This window comes from Nuphar pumila, chromosome 16 (genome assembly GCF_984573655.1).
Source record: "Nuphar pumila chromosome 16, dmNupPumi1.hap1.1, whole genome shotgun sequence".
Classification (NCBI taxonomy): domain Eukaryota; kingdom Viridiplantae; phylum Streptophyta; class Magnoliopsida; order Nymphaeales; family Nymphaeaceae; genus Nuphar; species Nuphar pumila.
Genome location: NC_143264.1, coordinates 22799881 through 22818029, shown reverse-complemented (window position 1 = coordinate 22818029; position 18149 = coordinate 22799881). Strand labels below are relative to the sequence as shown.

The window sequence follows — 18149 nt, the reverse complement described above, 5'->3', positions numbered from 1 at the left end:
CTAAGTTGGTGTGCCAAAATGTTGACAAAATGCCTCACCAACACAACCAACAAACTTTTAACTCATTTTTTAGCTTTATCAACGAACTTTTAAAATTGGGTGCTATGTGTACCTTCGATTTGATCCATAAGATGAGTTTTGTGCAGATCCGTGGCAGGTTTACGGCGATCAATATCATTGAGCTCTTGTATAGATACCATGTTGGGATTTTCCTCAAGCTTGTTCCTCACTATTCTCTTTTTCCCCTCAAAGATTCATGTGTTGCTGGCTTATTTATATTTTTCTTTAGCGCCCATTAAATTGTACATCAAAGTAGCCGTGTTGGACTATCATTTTGAAGATTCTTGATTTCTTTTTACTGAAAATAAAGTTTCTGTTATGAGTTGTGCATCATAGTTTCACACATTTGTAGTAGTGGTTCAAACACATGGATACTTCGAGCTCGAAAAGCAGTCCATTGGGTGCTAGCCCGTTTTCAACCCCATTGTACATCGGAGAGCTTGTAGGGAAAAGAATACTTGCATGGTATTTGGCACTGAAGTCACTGTTTTCTAGTTCTCTTGTTGATTCATGTTGTACTTGATAATCGCTCAATACACTTTTCATTCATTTCAGGGCTGAAGAGACCGGGTTACCTGCATCAGTCTGTGTCCAAGTTGACCATAAAATCTTTAAACTGCATGAGGTTGGGAAAATAATTCACACTTGTGCTTTCTGTGATGGATATTCTTGGCTATACTGTGAAAGTTTCTAATTTCTTGTTTTATATGTTCACGTCAGTATGTTTTGATGTCAAAGAGTGGATACTTCAGAAGAGCATTATTGAGATCAATGGAAGTGGAGCTTCCAAATACTTTCCCTGGAGGATCTCAAACATTCGAGTTGATTGTTTTGTTTATGTATGACTATCCGCTGACGATGGATCCTTTCAATATAGCAGCAATCAGATGTGCAGCAGAGTTCTTGGAAATGTATGAAAATTACTGCACCGGAAACCTCTGTGAACAGTCTGATCTTTATCTGAATCAAGTAGTCCTACAGCACTGGGCAGATACCTTGATTGTTCTTCAAAAGTCTGAGACTTTGCAACCATGGTGCGAGACTCTTTTGATCGTGAGCCGCTGCATAGAGTCACTAGCTTTCATGGCCTGCATGGAGGTTCTTGATCCAGAGCAGAGAAGAGAGAAGCCAGTTATTACATTCAACTTGGTAGCTGGCCAACCTTGGAACTGTGAGGTTGTGAGGGGACTTGCAGGCCAATATCTCTGGATCAAGGACTTAATAGCATTGTCATTCGGGTTCTTTCAGAGGATAATTGGTTCCATGAGAAGACAGGGAATGGAGGAGAAATTTGTGAGCCCCATTATCGTTTTCTATGCTAACAAATGGGTTCTGTCGAGGAAGACTCGTCAATTTTGGGAGATCAGTGCAGAAAAGAATGGTATCCAAGATGTAAATTATAAAATCTCAGTTATCTTACAAGGTGTTGTAGACTTATTGCCAATAGGCCACAAGGCTAGCAGTGTAATCCCTGTGTGCTTTTTCTTGTCATTGCTTTCAAGATCCCTGAGGCTACATTCAGCAAATGATGTTAAGATAAAACTGCAACACCAGATTGCTTCTCTCTTACACTTGGCCCAAGTCGATGAGCTTCTCTTCCCTGAAAAGAATGTGTGGCCGATCTCATCGTGTCTAGAAGTTGAAGCAATGAAGAAAGTTTTCTTAATCTCTGTGACTTCATTGACAAATCCCAGCAGAATCTTCACAGTTTCAAAGCTTTGGGATCAGTATCTTTCACTTATTGCAGTTTATCCGGAGCTGAGCACAAGTAGCTTTGTGACTCTTCTTGAGATCATACCAATCTCTGAAAGACAAAGCCATGAACACCTTTACAGAGCGGTTGATGCATTTCTATCAGTAAGCTGTCTGCTAGATCTTTTACCAACCATATTCATTGGACAATATATCAACTTCCAAAATTTCTCTCTGTTCAGTTTAAATTATTAGCACTATTATTAATATTAATGTTCATAGTAATCTCAAATATTGAAAATCTGATTTCTTCTTTTTGGGTACTAAAAATTAACAGGCCCACCCTCACATCTCTGATGAAGAAAAGATGTACGTCTGCAAAGACCTAAATTGCCAAAAGCTATCCCAGCAAACCTGCATCGAAGCCGTTCAAAACGAACGAATGCCACTGCGTCTGATAGTCCAAGCACTGTTTGTTCAACAGCTGAACACTCATCAAGCGTTCAAGGATTGCTCCGAATCGTTCAGATTAATGCATTCAAGTGAGTTCTCTGATGGTGTCTCAAGTTCAAGACATCATCATAACAACAATAACCTTACACCTGAACACGACCAGCATGAAGAAGAGGAAGAAGAAACACTTGCAGAAGGTATGCCTTTAGGTCTCTTGCTAAAAAGAGATATGGTTAGCCATAAACCAGATCTAATCAAAGAGGATTTTGAGTCCACAAGCTTCAGAATTCAATGCCTTGAGCAAGAGGTTATAACCCTGAAGAAAAGGCTCCAATTGCAGAGTGCCTCAAGCAAAGCTGCTTACAGAACAGAGAGCTTCAAAATATTCAACTTGGAAAGCAGGACAATGGGAAAGAAAGAGAGGCCTCTAAATCATGTTAGTGGAAATTGCATTGCATCTGTTGGTTGGTCTACTCAAAGAAAGTACGCTAAATGGATACTTAAGGTCTTTCAGAAGATATCCCTGTTGGGAAGAGGCAAATAAAAAAGGAAGCACGCATTCACTGGGCAGAAGTCCAAGGGAAAGGATAAACCAAGTGAATGTAGTTTACGACTGTTGAAACCATGCTCATGGAAATGTGAATTTGTTATGTGCCCCAAATTCACACATAATATGCACGAATACATGCACAGACGAATGTATGCTCCTTAACAATGCATTTTGTAGAAAAATGTTAAATATTGACATTTAGCCGTTATCAGTAATTTTGCTGAGGAACAGAGATGGAAGTTGGTTGGAAGTCTGTTCTGCCTCCAACCAGAATCTGATTCCTGTTAGGAAAGTTTTAAAATTGGTGATTTCTTTCCACCAAAAGTGTTTTAAAAGGTTTAGTCTCATATCTAAGAGAAATCAGTTTTTCTAGTGGTTTAAATACAGACTTTGTTCTCTATTCTTTACTTTGGTAAGCCTTGTGTCTTTGGGTGGCTTGCGAACGTTGCTCCGCATCGTGCAACAACGGACGTGCCGCACGCGCTTGTGTGCGCTTTAGGCGCAATGAGGCGTTTTGATGGCGCACTTCGCACGCTCGTAGCGGTGCGAGGCGCAAATGTCCGTTTTGATTTTTCGGTTTTGAGATATCTGGTCGTTTGAAAGGTTTTAATAGCATTTATATTGAGTTTAAGGTGCTTTGTGACTGTTGGACGGTTTTGCAGGCCTTTGATTGACAGTCAAAGGTGGGTGCACTTCGCACGCTCGCAGCGGTGCGAGGCGCAAATGTCCGTTTTGATTTTTCGGTTTTGAGATATCTGGCCGTTTGAAAGGTTTTAATAGCATTTATATTGAGTTTAAGGCGCTTTGTGACTGTTGAACGGTTTTGCAGGCCTTTGATTGACAGTCAAAGGTGGGTGACCGTTCATGTACCTTTTCATCCTATTTTCAAACTGTCAGATTTATGGCCATTAATCTCATTTATCGCAACACGTTTTGGCCTCTCTAAAAGTCTATAAATATCTTCTATTTTCGTCTTTTGAAGATCATCAGAATTTCTGACTCTCCAGTTTGTGCCTTTCCTTCTTCTCGATTTGGCTTGCAGAGTTCATGTGTGGGAGAGGTCATCTGTTTTTGCGAAGCAGTGACTCTCTTGAGGTTCAAGCCTAGTTGTATCCTGGGAACTTAGTCGTAACAAAACCCTTTTTCGCATCTTCGGAATTTTCGGAGTGAGGCGATTGAAGTTCTAAAGATAGCGATCTTAAGAACGTGCCTCTAGGCTTGAAATCTCTTTTCCGAAATCCATTTTTCACAAGGTTGGAATAACAATTTTAGAACTTCACTTATGGCCTCTGGTTCGACATCCAACTCCATCAATCTGCTTAGCCGTGACCTTGAAAAAGTTGATCGATTTGATGGGTCAAACTTCAAGCGGTGGCAATCAAAGGTCTCTTTCTTGCTGTCCGAACTGCATATCGACTATGTCCTCAAAAAGCCCTGTCCCACTGTTGTTGCTGGAGAAGTTGAAACAGAAGAACAAAAGAAAGAGCGAGAGAAGTGGCATACTGACAACTACCGATGCAAAGGGCATATCCTGAACACTTTAGCCGATTCTCTCTTTGACCTGTATTCACCATTAGAGTCGATTGGAGAGTTGTGGAATGCTCTCGAGATCAAGTACAATGCAGAAGATGATGGTAACAAAAGGTTTATCGTAGATCAGTATGTTAATTTTTCTATTGTTGATGATAAGCCGATACTTGCTCAAATTCATGAGATGCAAATTCTGGCCTATAAGATCAAAGGAGAAGGTATGTATCTTGATGATGACTTCCAAGTTGCTGTCATCATTGGGAAACTGTTGGATTCCTGGAAAGAATATAGGAATCATCTAAAACATAAAAATGAGAAAATCACTTTAGATGGTCTTCTTAAGGACATCCGAATTGAGGAGGAGACTCGTCTTCGTGACAAAAAGAATTTGAGTCCTAAAGAAGGTTATCCTAAAGTGAATTTTGTTAGTAACAAGGGTGGCAAAATCATGAAAACCCAGAAAATAAAAAAGAATTTCGTGAAAGGGAAAAAGCCAATTGATAAAAAGAAAATTAGTTGCTATGTTTGTGGCAAGTTTGGCCATTTTGCTAGAGAATGCAGAGAACAGAAGAGGACTGGTCCTAAGCCAAATGAGTCAGAAGAGAGGCTTGTTGCTGTAATCTCTGAAACCTTTATGGTGGTTGTAAATAAGGACTGGTACCTGGATACTGGAAGCACTATTCATGTGGCAAACGACAGGAACTTGTTCAAGTCGTATGAAGTAGTGGGGGAGGGATGCGATCTCTTTATGGGAAACTCTTCCTCAACTAAAGTGCTGGGAAAAGGGAGTGTGAAAATTAAGTCCACCTCCGGGAAAGTCCTAACACTTGAGAATGTCCACTATGCTCCAGAAGTTCAGAAAAATTTAATCTCTGCAGATCTACTGTCACGAAATGGCTTTAAGATTGTTATTGAGTCTGAGATTGTAACCGTGACCAAATGAAAAATCTTTGCAGGAAAAGGGTTTGCCACTGGTGGTATGTTCAAGATGAGCATAAATGAAGCTACTACTTCTGTTTATATGGTTGACTCCTATTTTCTTTGGCATTCAAGATTAGGATATATAAATTCTCGTTGCATTCATAATATGAATAACTTTGGTCTTCTTCCTTGTCATGTTAGAATAAAACATAAACATAAGTGTGAGACATGCATTCAAACTAAGCTAACTAGACTCCCGTTTCCTAGTGTAGAAAAGAATTATAAATTGCTTGAATTAGTGCATTCTGATGTGTGTACGATGGATAATGTTTTAAGTCGTGGTGGCAATAGGTACTTCATTACCTTTATAGATGATTACTCGAAATTATGTTATATTTATTTGATAAAACATAAATCTGAAGCATTTTCCAAATTTCTTCTTTATCTTGTTGAAGTACAAAATAGGTTTAAAACAAATATTATACATTTAAGAACAGATAGAGGAAGTGAATACTTAGGAGGAGAATTCGATAAATTCTGTGGAGATAATGGCATTATCCATCAAACTTCAACACCTAGAACTCCTGAACAAAATGAAGTAGCAGAAAGCTTCTTAATACGGGTTTGCATTCCAACTTATGGGGAGAGGCTATACTTTTTGCTTGTTATATTCTTAACCGAGTTCCTTATTCCAAATTTGAAAAATCACCTTATGAATTGTGTTTTGGTAAGAAACCTAATCTTAGTTATTTTCGTGTTTGGGGTTGTTTAGCATATGTTAAAATTCCAGAAAATAAAAGGAAGAAGGTTGGACCTAAAGCATTTAAATGTGCATTTGTTGGATATGCTGAACATAGTAAAGCATATAGATTTCTGGACATTGTTAATGATGTTATTATAGAATCTAGAGATGCATCTTTCATAAAACAAAAAAATGCATTTGATTCTCTTCTTGATGGCAATCACATTACAGTAGATGAACATCCTGTTAATGACATGATTGAATATTCTAATGATTATACTGATGAACCAGAAACTGAAATTAGACACAGTAAACACATTAGAAAACCAACTAATTTTGGTTCTGACTTTTATATATTTCTAATTAAGAATGATCCTGTGTCTTTTCAAGAGACTATGTCTTCTCAAGATGCTGCCTTTTGGAGATAAGCCATTAATGATAAAATAGAATCAATTATGTCTAATAATGTTTGGAAATTAGTGGATTTACCTGTTGGTTGCAAAACTATTGGCTGCAAATGGATTTTCAAAAAGAAATTAAAAGCTGACGGTACAATTGATAAATTTAAAGCACGTTTGGTTGCAAAAGGCTTTAAACAAAAAGAAGGTATTGATTATTTTGATACTTTTGCTCCTGTAACCAGAATATCTACTATTAGAATTCTGATTGCCATGACTGCTATATATAAGCTTCAAATCCATCAAATGGATGTGAAAACAACCTTTTTGAATAGAGAATTAGATGAAGAGATATATATGGAGCAACCTGAATGTTTTGTAGTGCTAGGGCAAGAGCGCAAAGTTTACAAACTTGAGAAATCCTTATATGGATTAAAGCAAACCCCTAAGCAATGACATGAAAAATTTGATAGTTCTCTGGTACATAATGGTTTTAAAATTCATGATGCTGACAAATATGTCTACAGTAAAGTAGATAGTAGTTTAATTATTATTATTTGTTTATATGTTGATGATATGCTTATTTTGGGTAACAATAGTGAATGCATAAGTCAAACAAAAATATTTTTATCTTCCTTGTTTTGTATGAAAGACTTGGGTGTTGCAGATGTTATTTTAGGAATCAAAATTATAAGAAATAAAAATGACATTGTATTATGTCAATCACATTATATTGAGAAAATTCTTACAAAGTATGAATATCTTAATAGTTCACCATCATGCACCCCATATGATCCAAATATGAAATTGACTTCTAATGTTGGTGCAAGTGTTCAACAATTAAAATATGCGAGTGTTGTAGGTAGCCTTATGTATGCAATGAACTGCAGAAGGCCTGATATTGCCTATGCAATGAGTAAAGTGTGTAGATACACTAATAATCCTGGTCATCAACACTGGAATGCAGTGAACAGGATTCTTAGATATCTAAAGCATACTTTAGACTATGGAATTCACTATACCGAGTTTTCTGCTATTATTGAAGGGTATAGTGATGCAAGTTGAAATACCGACTTTGAAGATTCCAAGTCTACGAGTGGTTGGGTTTTTACCCTTGGTGGAGGAGCAGTTGCATGGGAGTCTAAGAAACAGACCTTTATAACTCATTTTATAATGGAATCTGAGTTTATTGCTTTGGCATATGCTTGTAGAGAAGCTGAATGGCTTAAGAATATGCTAGTGGATATTCCACTAGGTGAGAAGCCTATACCTGCTATTTCAATGTTTTGTGATAGCCAATCAGCTATATGTAAAGCAGGTAATATGAAATACAATGGGAAGTCTAAACATATTAGTCTAAGACACATTTTTATAAGACAAATGATTGATGACAATATTATTTCATTGAAAATATGTGAAGTCATGTCAAAATTTGGAAGACCCATTTACGAAAGGCCTTTCAAGAGATGTCATCAATAAAACATCGAGGAGAATGAAAATTAAGCCAATTAAGTCATCACCTAAGGATACCCAACCTAGAGCGCTGGAGATCCCACGTGCATAGGTTCAATGGGAAACAAATTGGTGAATGACAAATATTGAGTATATTTATGTAAGCCCATTACTGATGTATGCTCATGAGCTGTAACTAATATGAGGGTTGAGCTAATAGCTCTTAATGAGTTTGTAGACCTTAAGGCTAGGGTGCGTGTTACAGTACAGCTAGACAAACTCACCTATATGAGTGTAGAAGTGTGAGCCGTTTCTTATGAGAATTGACAATTCTCTAGAGCACTCATGAATCCAGGGAAGCACAACGCTCTAAATGTGCCAACATGAAATTCACACAATTGAACTTTTGGAAACCTATGTATGATTGAAAACTCTGTTAACAATATAAGGAGCTAAGTTCAAGGTAAGTCCACTTAGCACCTTGGTTAATTTAGGTTTTCTTTCAAATAGTGGGGGTTCAAGTCATGCAGACACTCTCACTAATGCATAAGTTTCTATGCAAGCCAAATATATTTTAAAACTAGTGGGGGATTGTTAGGAAAGTTTTAAAATTGGTGATTTCTTTCAACCAAAAGTGTTTTAAAAGGTTTAGTCCCATATCTAAGAGAAATCAGTTTTTCTAGTGGTTTAAATAAAGACTTTGTTCTCTATTCTTTACTTTGGTAAGCCTTGTGTCTTTGGGTGGCTTGCAGACGTTGCTGCGCATCGTGCAGCAATGAACGCGCCGTTCGCGCGCGCGTGTGTGTGTGCGCAAGGGCGCTTGAGGCGCAATGTGGCATTTTGATGGCGCACTTTGCACTTTGCACTTCGCACGCTCTTAGCGGTGCGAGGTGCATATGAGGCATAAATGTCTGTTTTGATTTTTCGGTTTTGAGATATCTGGCCGTTTGAAAGGTTTTAATAGCATTTATATTGAGTTTAAGGTGCTTTGTGACTGTTGGACGATTTTGTAGGCCTTTGATTGACAGTCAAAGGTGGGTGACCGTTCAGGTACCTTTTCATCCTATTTTCAAACTGTCAGATTTATGGCCATTAATCTCATTTATCGCAAAACGTTTTGACCTCTCTAAAAGTCTATAAATATCTTCTATTTTCGTCTTTTGAAGATCATCAAATTTCTGACTCTCCAGTTTTCTCCTTTCTTTCTTCTCGGTTTAGCTTGCAGAGTTCATGTGTGGGAGAGGTCATCTGTTTTTGCGAAGCAGTGACTCTCTTGAGGTTCAAGCCTAGTTGTATCCTAGGAACTCAGTCGTAACAAAACCCTTTTTCGCATCTTCAGAATTTCCGGAGTGGGGCGATTGAAGTTCTAAAGATAGTGATCTTAAGAACGTGCATCTAGGCTTGAAATCTCTTTTCTGAAATCCATTTTTCACAAGGTTGAAATAACAATTCCTGCGTTTGGATATTGAAATATAATGTTCTGATTACATATTCAAGTCAGTATGTTTTCTGAGATCTTCTTGGCCCGTCAGTTTCTCTGAGTGAGATCCAAGCCAGATCTAGACCAGTCATTGTCTATTTACAATATAAAAACCAGGCCTTGACCTGCATTTTAACCATGATGGAACCCTCTTAACAGGCTTTGAAGCTATGTCACATTGGTGCAGGTGCTGATGCGGGTACGGGTACGGGTGCGGAGATGCGGCACTTTAAAAAACTTGGGTGCCGAGAGGGTATATATATATATATATATATATATATATATATATATATATATATAATTTTTAACAGTTTTAAGTTAACATTAGGTGTATGTGTGTGCATTCACGACACTTTAAAAAACTTGGGTGCCGAGAGGGTATATATATAATTTTAAACAGTTTTGAGTTAACATTAGGTGTATGTGTGTGCATTCATGTATTTATATATATAATATAGATAAAATAGACTTGATTAGGGTTAACTGAATATACTTTTGGATATAAATGAACCTCAGTGTGGTTGACTTTACTTAGCACAAAGGTAGCTGTGTACAAGTGTCGCACCCGCCTGGGTGCGGGTGCGACGCCGTGTTACATAGCTTTGAAGTTATTAACTATAGACAGGCAGATCCATGTAAATTTTTAGATCTGACAAGGATCTGGATCCTGGCCTGACTCCCAAGAGTCCCTTGAGGACCTCAATCGTCCATGGTCCATTCAGATAAGACCCCTGATTCCCACTAGTCTGATGTGGACTTCAATTGTCTGTGGTCCAGCCAGATAAGGCCCGTTTTCTCCTCTATCTGAATCTGATTTCTCCTTGACAACAAGGGATACTGATTTTGTCAAGAATCTTATTTTTTGTGTAGTTTGAAAGGGAGGAATTGGCCAAAGATTGGATTGAGGTAACGATGCAGCCAAGCTTTGGCGGCTGACTCTAGTGCCCATTGCTATTGATAGCTAAAGATGAAAACTCAAAAAATGATTAAAGAACAAGTTAAATTCTGAGGAAACATGAAATAGTCTCTTGAATGCCTCTGCCCTATAGTTGGTCTAGTGGAATCTAGTACCCTGAATGCCTATGTACTATATTAGAGTCTTTCCAGTGCCTCCTTCCCTGCTGCCAACCCATACAAGATGAGTTGTAAGCAAGCTACCTTGCATTCTAGAATCCTCGCTCACCTTCACTTTCTCATTATGCCCCCCTTGGTAGAAATTAATGAAGCATATCCGGGTGTAGCTTGTGCAGCCAAGGAAGAAGCTAAAACATGATGATGGATAGGATGATCCTTTGCCATCTGCTTTTGAAATACAGCAATTACCTTAAACCTTTTTGTAAGGTAATTCACAACGTGTCCTTTTTGCGTCTTGCAATTGCTTTCTAAGGTGCATGAATTTTGATTGAGATTGCTGGGCATGGGTTCTCTTCAAATAATACCCTTTGAAGTTTCTAAACCAGCGACCTAGGTTGATACTGGTTAAGATAATACAGTGTTGAGCCACCAGCATAATATCATCTGATCAACCTTCTCTCATTTTTTACAATCAGAATTGGCAGCCAAATAGACCATAAGGATAGGATGAAACTGGTTTTTCCATAACAAGTAGTTTGATGGAATCCAAGTTGGTGATGTTGAATGCAGGACGAGTAAAGGTGAAAGAGGAAGCTTGGACGTTATTGGTTATCACGGATGAAGACTCAGCAGCCATAGGTGACCGATGGCTTTGATATATACCATCAAGAGAAACAAACACAAGAATAGATGACATAAATTAAGTGCAATGATTTACGTGGTTCAGATCTTAGAATCTAAATCCACTTGCACCATTTCATTCGAATGAGAAACTTTATACAACTCTTCCCATCGAAAAAAGAGAAACTTTATACCAACTCATCCAGAACCATCTTCCAGATTTCCTATTTTTCCTTTTTACATTTGGGCACAACCGATTCAATTCCATCCTATCTATCCTCTTAATTGATTATCCTTGATTTACTTGATATTCTAATTTTCCTTGTTGGAGCTTCATCTCATTTGGAAATTCGGCTGTCGAGGAACTTTATGAGAGCTGTCGAGTAGGGGGTGCACCCGGCTCGCTCAGAAACACCTCTGTTCAAACTCAGATGGAGGTCAGAGCGGAGGCCAAGCTGGAACATGTCCAGACTCAGCTCAGTTCCGAGCTCGAGCCAAGCTTGACCTGAGTTTTAATCTTTTTTATCATTCACTTTTGAAGAGGTGGGATTCGATCCCTAACCTCTTCAAAAAGTGGGCAACTGCCTCACCGTTAGACCGGACTGAACTTTTATGATTATTATTACGAAAAATAAAATACATATTCTAAAAAGATGGGTTAGGTTAAAACGTGAATAGTTTTAATAGGGGGAGATTCGATCCCGCTACCTTTCGAGGAGAAGTCCAAAACACTACTCATTAGAAAAGCACAAACTTTTGTTTTTATTTTCAAGCTTAATCGAACTTTATCAAGTTTAGTGGCTTGATCAAGCTCGGCTCGTTTACGTAGACAGACCCTAGAATTGTGTACAAGGATGAACAGGAATTGAAAAACAAGCCAAGCACGAGACGAGCTCGAGCTAGCTCAGTTCGTTGTGCACTCCTACTGACGAGGTGGACACACAACTTGCTTGCCATTTGGATCAACCTTCTTATCTTATCTTCTGTAGCTTGATTTGGATCTGAAATATCCAATCTTAAAATCGTGTTACTAATAGATTGCTCCTCATATCCTTGCATTTTAAGGGTCTAATGTAACCTTTTCCTTTCAAATTTGGTTTATGGGCTCAGTGGTTCACATGCTGATCTAAAGCTTCTAGAGCAGGTTTGAAAGCAAGAAAGATGTAGAAAAAGTGATGCAAAATAGATTTTGGAAATTCGGTACGTTTTTTTCCACCGTTCTAAATCTAAACGAGAGACTTTTTTTGCTGAGAGTTTTTCCAACAAATGTACTTTTTGAAAATTTATTTTTACACTCTCTACCACCCATCTCACCACATCTTACCACCACCACCTACCCACCATTCATCTCACCACCACCTACCACCTTCCTCTTGCTCTCACATTTTTTCACTCTGTTTTTCTCATGATGCAAAAACAAGCAAAAAACTTTCTTTTGGAAATCTTCTCATATAAAAAGCTCTCGTAAGTAAAACTTTTTTTTTTCTATGAGAGTTTCAATCTCTTCCAAACGTGCCTCTAAGTTTTTACAAGTTCCCTGGTGCTGAAATTCCGTCCAACTTTATCAGTCATACAAGGCACACACATAAAAATAAGCGAGGCCATTTTTTGACATTAATGTATCACACATACCTGAACCAATGCAACTTGGAAACCAATCCTCATTCACACTGAAGATGTTTTATCAATCCAGGTAACGGTCTTGGTGCCGCTTCCAATTAGGGATGACAGTGGACTCGGGCAGAGGCAGGGGACAAGGTCTCCACCCCCACCCCGTTTCAAAATTTTGCCCTTCATCCCAGCCTCCATCCTCGCACGGGTTTTGATTTTAACCTCTATCCTCAGTTCATTCTCCATTTTATATCCTTCATCTCTGGTACAAATGGGGCGAGGTGGGGCAGGACCCTATTTCTCCGATCGTTCCATTGCTGCCGCCTTCCGCCGTTAGAGGAAAGATAAGAGAAAAATGAGAGCTTGCGTGACTCGTTGGAGGAAGGAGAGGAAGAGAAGAGAGATTCACGAAAGGGTTTTATGTGAGGGTTATATATATATATATATAGGATTTTTTATAATATGACAAAAAGTATAATAATAATTTTCTTAACCAAGATCGGGGATGAGGCGAGGCGGGGCAGGGGCAAGAGTAAGTTCATCACCACATGAGTTTTGATTTGAACCTCTATCCCTGGTCCATTCCCCATTTCATGTCCTCCATCCCCAAGTCCAAATGGGGCGAGGTGGGGCGGGGCTCCGTTTTCCCTGGTCCAATAAGATTGTTCTTCTCTGCTATCTTGTCATTTTTTCAGTATGTTATTGCTACCTGCATATCTGTCATTACATGATTTGAGTTTTGGAGTTTAAACTTTGCACCTGTATATATCTTTTGAAGCACCGCTAAAGGGTCACAGGGATGCACATAGCAATACAAATTTCTAATGCAGCACCCGTCCATGTGATCCTTCAGCGATTTTGAGCATCGCTAAAAGGCTTTTCTGCGTGTTTTGAAGCTTTTTAGCTTTTTTATCATTTTTTCTGCGCGGACTGTCCACCAACACGTGCCAGCGTGATTAAGCATGGGTCCAGCACCTATGCTACACATTTTCGTGTATATATACACAGAGAACCAAGGGGGTCGAGCAGGGGCCCTAGTCCCCCAAGAATTAAAAAAAATTCTTTAGGTTGTATGGTTGACTTACGTGACCCACAGAGCCCGCAGAATTTAAAAATCTCGTGAGATTATCATTTGTGACTAAATATCTCAATATTTTGAAAAATCTCGCAAAAAAAGAATGTTTTTTTTTTGTTTCTTTGCTTTTATTTTATTTTTTCAACAAAAGACATTGCCCTCCTCTTCCCCCATGTTCACCCTCTCAGCCTCTCTCCTCTGTTAACAGCAAAGCCCTAACCCCATCGGAGCTCAGGCTACTGGTGAACAGTTGAAGTTTTTCAACAGTGTGACTGACCAGTGAGTCCAACTCTCTCTCTCTCTCATATATATAACCCTAGCCCTCTCTCAGATGTGGTCATACAGTGGTTTGTGGTGGGGTTGGATGATGGTGATTTTCTTGCTTTAGAGTTCTGCTTAATGCAATATCATTATGTTGGGAAGATGAAAAAGATTGTGATTTTTTTCCCTAACAGATTAAAAAAATTGTTTGCAGCTCCATGTGAATTCCCTTCACAGACCGTTTGTGTGTTTTGTCATTCTAAATGAGTTGTATTTGCAACTCATGCCTTATATAGCTCACCATTCACTATAAGGATGAGGGTCAATAGTGGCGATTTTTCTTGCCGCTATTGACCTATGACAACGAGAATTCTCGCCGAAAAGTCACCCTAAAAAAAATAATATTTGTTGACCAATAATGATGACATTTATAAGTCACCATTAAAGGTGACCCAACACCAATAAGATTACTCGTTGGAACCGAGAACACTAATAGCGGCGATGTAGCCCATAATGGCGAGATCTTTGGATTGCCGTTATAGGTTATAACATTCTTTTGTCACCATTATAGCCTATAGCGGCAAGCATTAACTCGCCGTTATAGGCTATAACAGGAAGAATTAACTCGTCGTTATAGGTTGACTATAATGGTGAGAAAGGGATCATGCCTCTAACTGTGAGACAAAAATATCATCGTTATAGGCTATCAACCTGTAAATAAAAAACTACCAATTAGTTTAAAAAAATATTTTTATATTCAAATATATACCCTTCAACAAAAACTTCAATTATACTAAAATTAACAACTGAAACATACATTCAACAAAAACAACATTATACTTCAAATATATATTTCAAACATACATTCTCAAACATTCACTTCAAACACACATCCTCAAACATTCAACACACTTCAAACATATATTCAACAAAACTTTAAATACACTTATAAAAATACACACACATCAAAAATGCAAACCCATCATCTCCAAAGCTGCAACAAACCCACTTCAAACACAAACCTACTACATCCTCTCCAAGCCTGCAACAAACATACTTCAAATACAAACCCCTTACACTCTATTTTATCATCTCCAAGCCTGCAACAAACATATACACTTTCAATATTAACATAAATCAAAATTTAATTATAGCAATTGTAGCAAAGAGTTAATTCATCAAAACATATACATTTCTTATATAAGCAAAGAATTTAAAAATTTTAGATCTAGGATAAAAGGTTCTGTCTTTGTACATCTATAAAGGCCTACATCTCCTCTCTGAACTTCCTAGTTGCTTCTCTCTCTCGTGTCATTTCATCTCTTAATTGTTGGACCTCCATCTGCATCACTTTCAACTCAGTAGATAGCTATGGAATTCAGGATTGGTTGGAAGAAAAATGCACCCATTCCCCTCACATGTCTGTGCCGCTCTTCAAGGACCTTGGCAAAGATGTCTCACTGCATCATCGATGGGCTTTCTTATAAAGAAGATATCGAATTTTTATTCTTCACAGATTGTAGCTTCGTCTGCATGTTGTTAATAATTGGTTATCAATAACTAATGATAATGTACAAAATATAATAAATGATTGTGGCACTACAAAGTGTGAGTTACTTATAAAGGTGTCTTCTGCTTCGCTACAAATGAATGTCTTGTGATATGAATAAGTGTGCATATTTTTATAAAATGCACTCGTCATCAGTTCTTGCATATCTATTTTAGTCTGCAAATAACAAATTAAGAATATATTAGATCAAATAATATTAAATCAGACTACACTATATAGAAGGTGTTCACCTTGGCTAGCGGGTGATGAACTAATCTTGATGGAGGAAGAACGCCTACGTCTTTATCGTAAATATGTCAACATTTGTAGCAAACAATATTATATCAGACAACACTGTACAAAATTAAATCATACAAGAACAACATTAAATTCAATATATATTACAAAAAACCAATTCACAAATTGCATATATATCAACCGAACAGTAATAGCAAGATCATAGAGTTAAGATATCACACAATTATGAAATATAAATAAGGGCCATATACATTTTTGAACTTGTTTTCAATAGAAAAAAAGAACACAGAGGCAGAAAACAGAGCAATAATGCATACACTTACATTACACTTCCTTTGTGACCCTAGATACTTTGTCAACTCTTCAATAGGTCAATGTTCAATTGCACTTATATCAATTTTTGGTTCTAGCCTTGAGACCTCCAACTAATTAGGACTTTCTGGCAACACAGGGTCTTCCTTCTCTGCTTATGATAGAGACATGCTGCAGTGTTTACGAATATCAAAATAATACGTGACCTACACATATCATAATATCAACCAAATTCATCCAAGAGTCACAAATCATAAAAATTCTAAACTAACTTCAATCCCCCATTCAAAACATAATTACATAGGCACATAAACATTCATTTCAAAAAATATATTAAGTGTGCCTGCATTACTGGTTTACTACCCATAGTTACCAGAATTGTTTGTAGTGAGAATTTACTCTAGATGTTATATAAATTACACTAAAAAATCATCTCACATGTTTATTTGTGAATTTTAATTATTTTCCTATTTTCACTCTGAACATTCAAGTAATTATTATTATCAACAAAAAATCCATCTTCAACTTCTTAACTAGCATATCTAAGATGCACCATGATGTTGAAGTAATAAAAAAGTTCAGCTTAATATTGCGCAAGTAAAGCATCTAAAATCATCACATCATAAGTTTTTACCATGAAAGAATGGACAAAAGAGAGCATTAGTACCGATAGTCATCTATTTACATTAATCAGGCTCATAATTGGATGTGTTAGACCAGATTCATCCAATTATCCCACTCGACACAAACAAAGCATTGGTACCAACAATCCCATTTCTTCTGGTTTCTATGCAACTATGGGATTGAATATAAGGGACAATTGATCATATACAATATGACCATAACTGTTCTCACCCGACTTACTAAGTAGATGAACAACCGTGACTCTTAAGTGTCAGTTATAAAACCACCTCTCTTTCATTTGAGTTTGTTGGAGTAAAACTTGGGGTCTCCTTTGCCTATCAGAAAGTAACTCCACATTACTAACAGAGGCTCGACTTGTTTGGCAGGAGCAGTTAGTGCACGTCACCTTGTGTTGGGATGTTGCAAGTTTTAATCCCAAATGGTATGGCTATATAATTGGTAGGGGTCTGCCTAACCCCAGTTTTCTGTATAAAAAAAAGAAAGTAACTCGACATTGGTCTAGCAAAAAATAACATGTATTTGTAGGATTTGAACTCATCACATCTCATCAACTTGGTGTTGTTTACAACTTGCCAATGTCAATTTCTAGTTACTAGTTAGGACGATTGTAAAACCTGGAAAATTTTGGAATAAATAGAATAAATAAAAGGAATTTTTTTCTTCAGAATGGATAGGATAATATGATATTTCAAATGAATTAGATCCAAATGGATTTTGGATTGGAATAAGGTCATATCAAATCCAATAATGGATTTGGAAATAGCAAGTGGATTTGGATCTCGGATGGATATAGCCATTAAATCCAAATGGACTTGAATATGTGATTCGTATATTAATGTTATGACCATGTCCAACGCATGGACCACTTGTTGTTAAATGCATGATCTTGATAATTGCACAATTATGAACATTGCAGGGTCATGAATTATGTGAAAGCTCAAAACTGAGCTTGTGGTTCCGCAGAAACTTATGATGCCATATGGGCATTTATAAAATTTGTATGTGATTTGCATGCGAATGCTATGACTATATCCAATGTATGGGTCATATGATATAAAATGTATATTCTTATAAATTTTTGCACAATAATGAAAATTACAAGGTCATGATTATGCAAAAATTCAAAACCGACCTTGTGGTTCTGCAGAACCTTTGTAGTGCTATATGAGCACTTATGAAGTGTTGTACTTGAAATATGCCATGTAATTGCATGATCAGTGGGGTACGATATATACACCCTAACTTGGAAATAAAATTTAAAATAATGCAAGTACAAGTACTCGGCTCAGATTTGAGCCATAATTCTGAGAAATATTGTTGGTGTCTATTATGCACTAGGTTGGTAATGTGCATACAATTGATCACCTCGAGTGTCGGTTTTGGGTTTTGAAAATCCCTTATGGTACAATGACTCGCACGAAGAAATAAACAAAATTCAATATATGGACATATGACCTAAAGTGCA

At 37.5% G+C, this 18149-nt stretch overlaps 1 protein-coding gene across 1 annotated transcript in view; it reads left to right on the top strand.

Moving 5' to 3' along the window:
* The first annotated feature begins 427 nt into the window (after nucleotides 1–427).
* Nucleotides 428–18149, top strand: part of LOC149813083 (Phototropic-responsive NPH3 family protein) — a 44547-nt gene continuing 26825 nt past the window's right edge. Inside the window, exons 1-4 of the mRNA XM_089991059.1 lie at nucleotides 428–525; nucleotides 616–685; nucleotides 781–1917; nucleotides 2090–2402. Coding sequence (XP_089847185.1) covers nucleotides 428–525; nucleotides 616–685; nucleotides 781–1917; nucleotides 2090–2402 — 1618 coding nt within the window. The remainder of the gene's footprint in view (nucleotides 526–615; nucleotides 686–780; nucleotides 1918–2089; nucleotides 2403–18149) is intronic.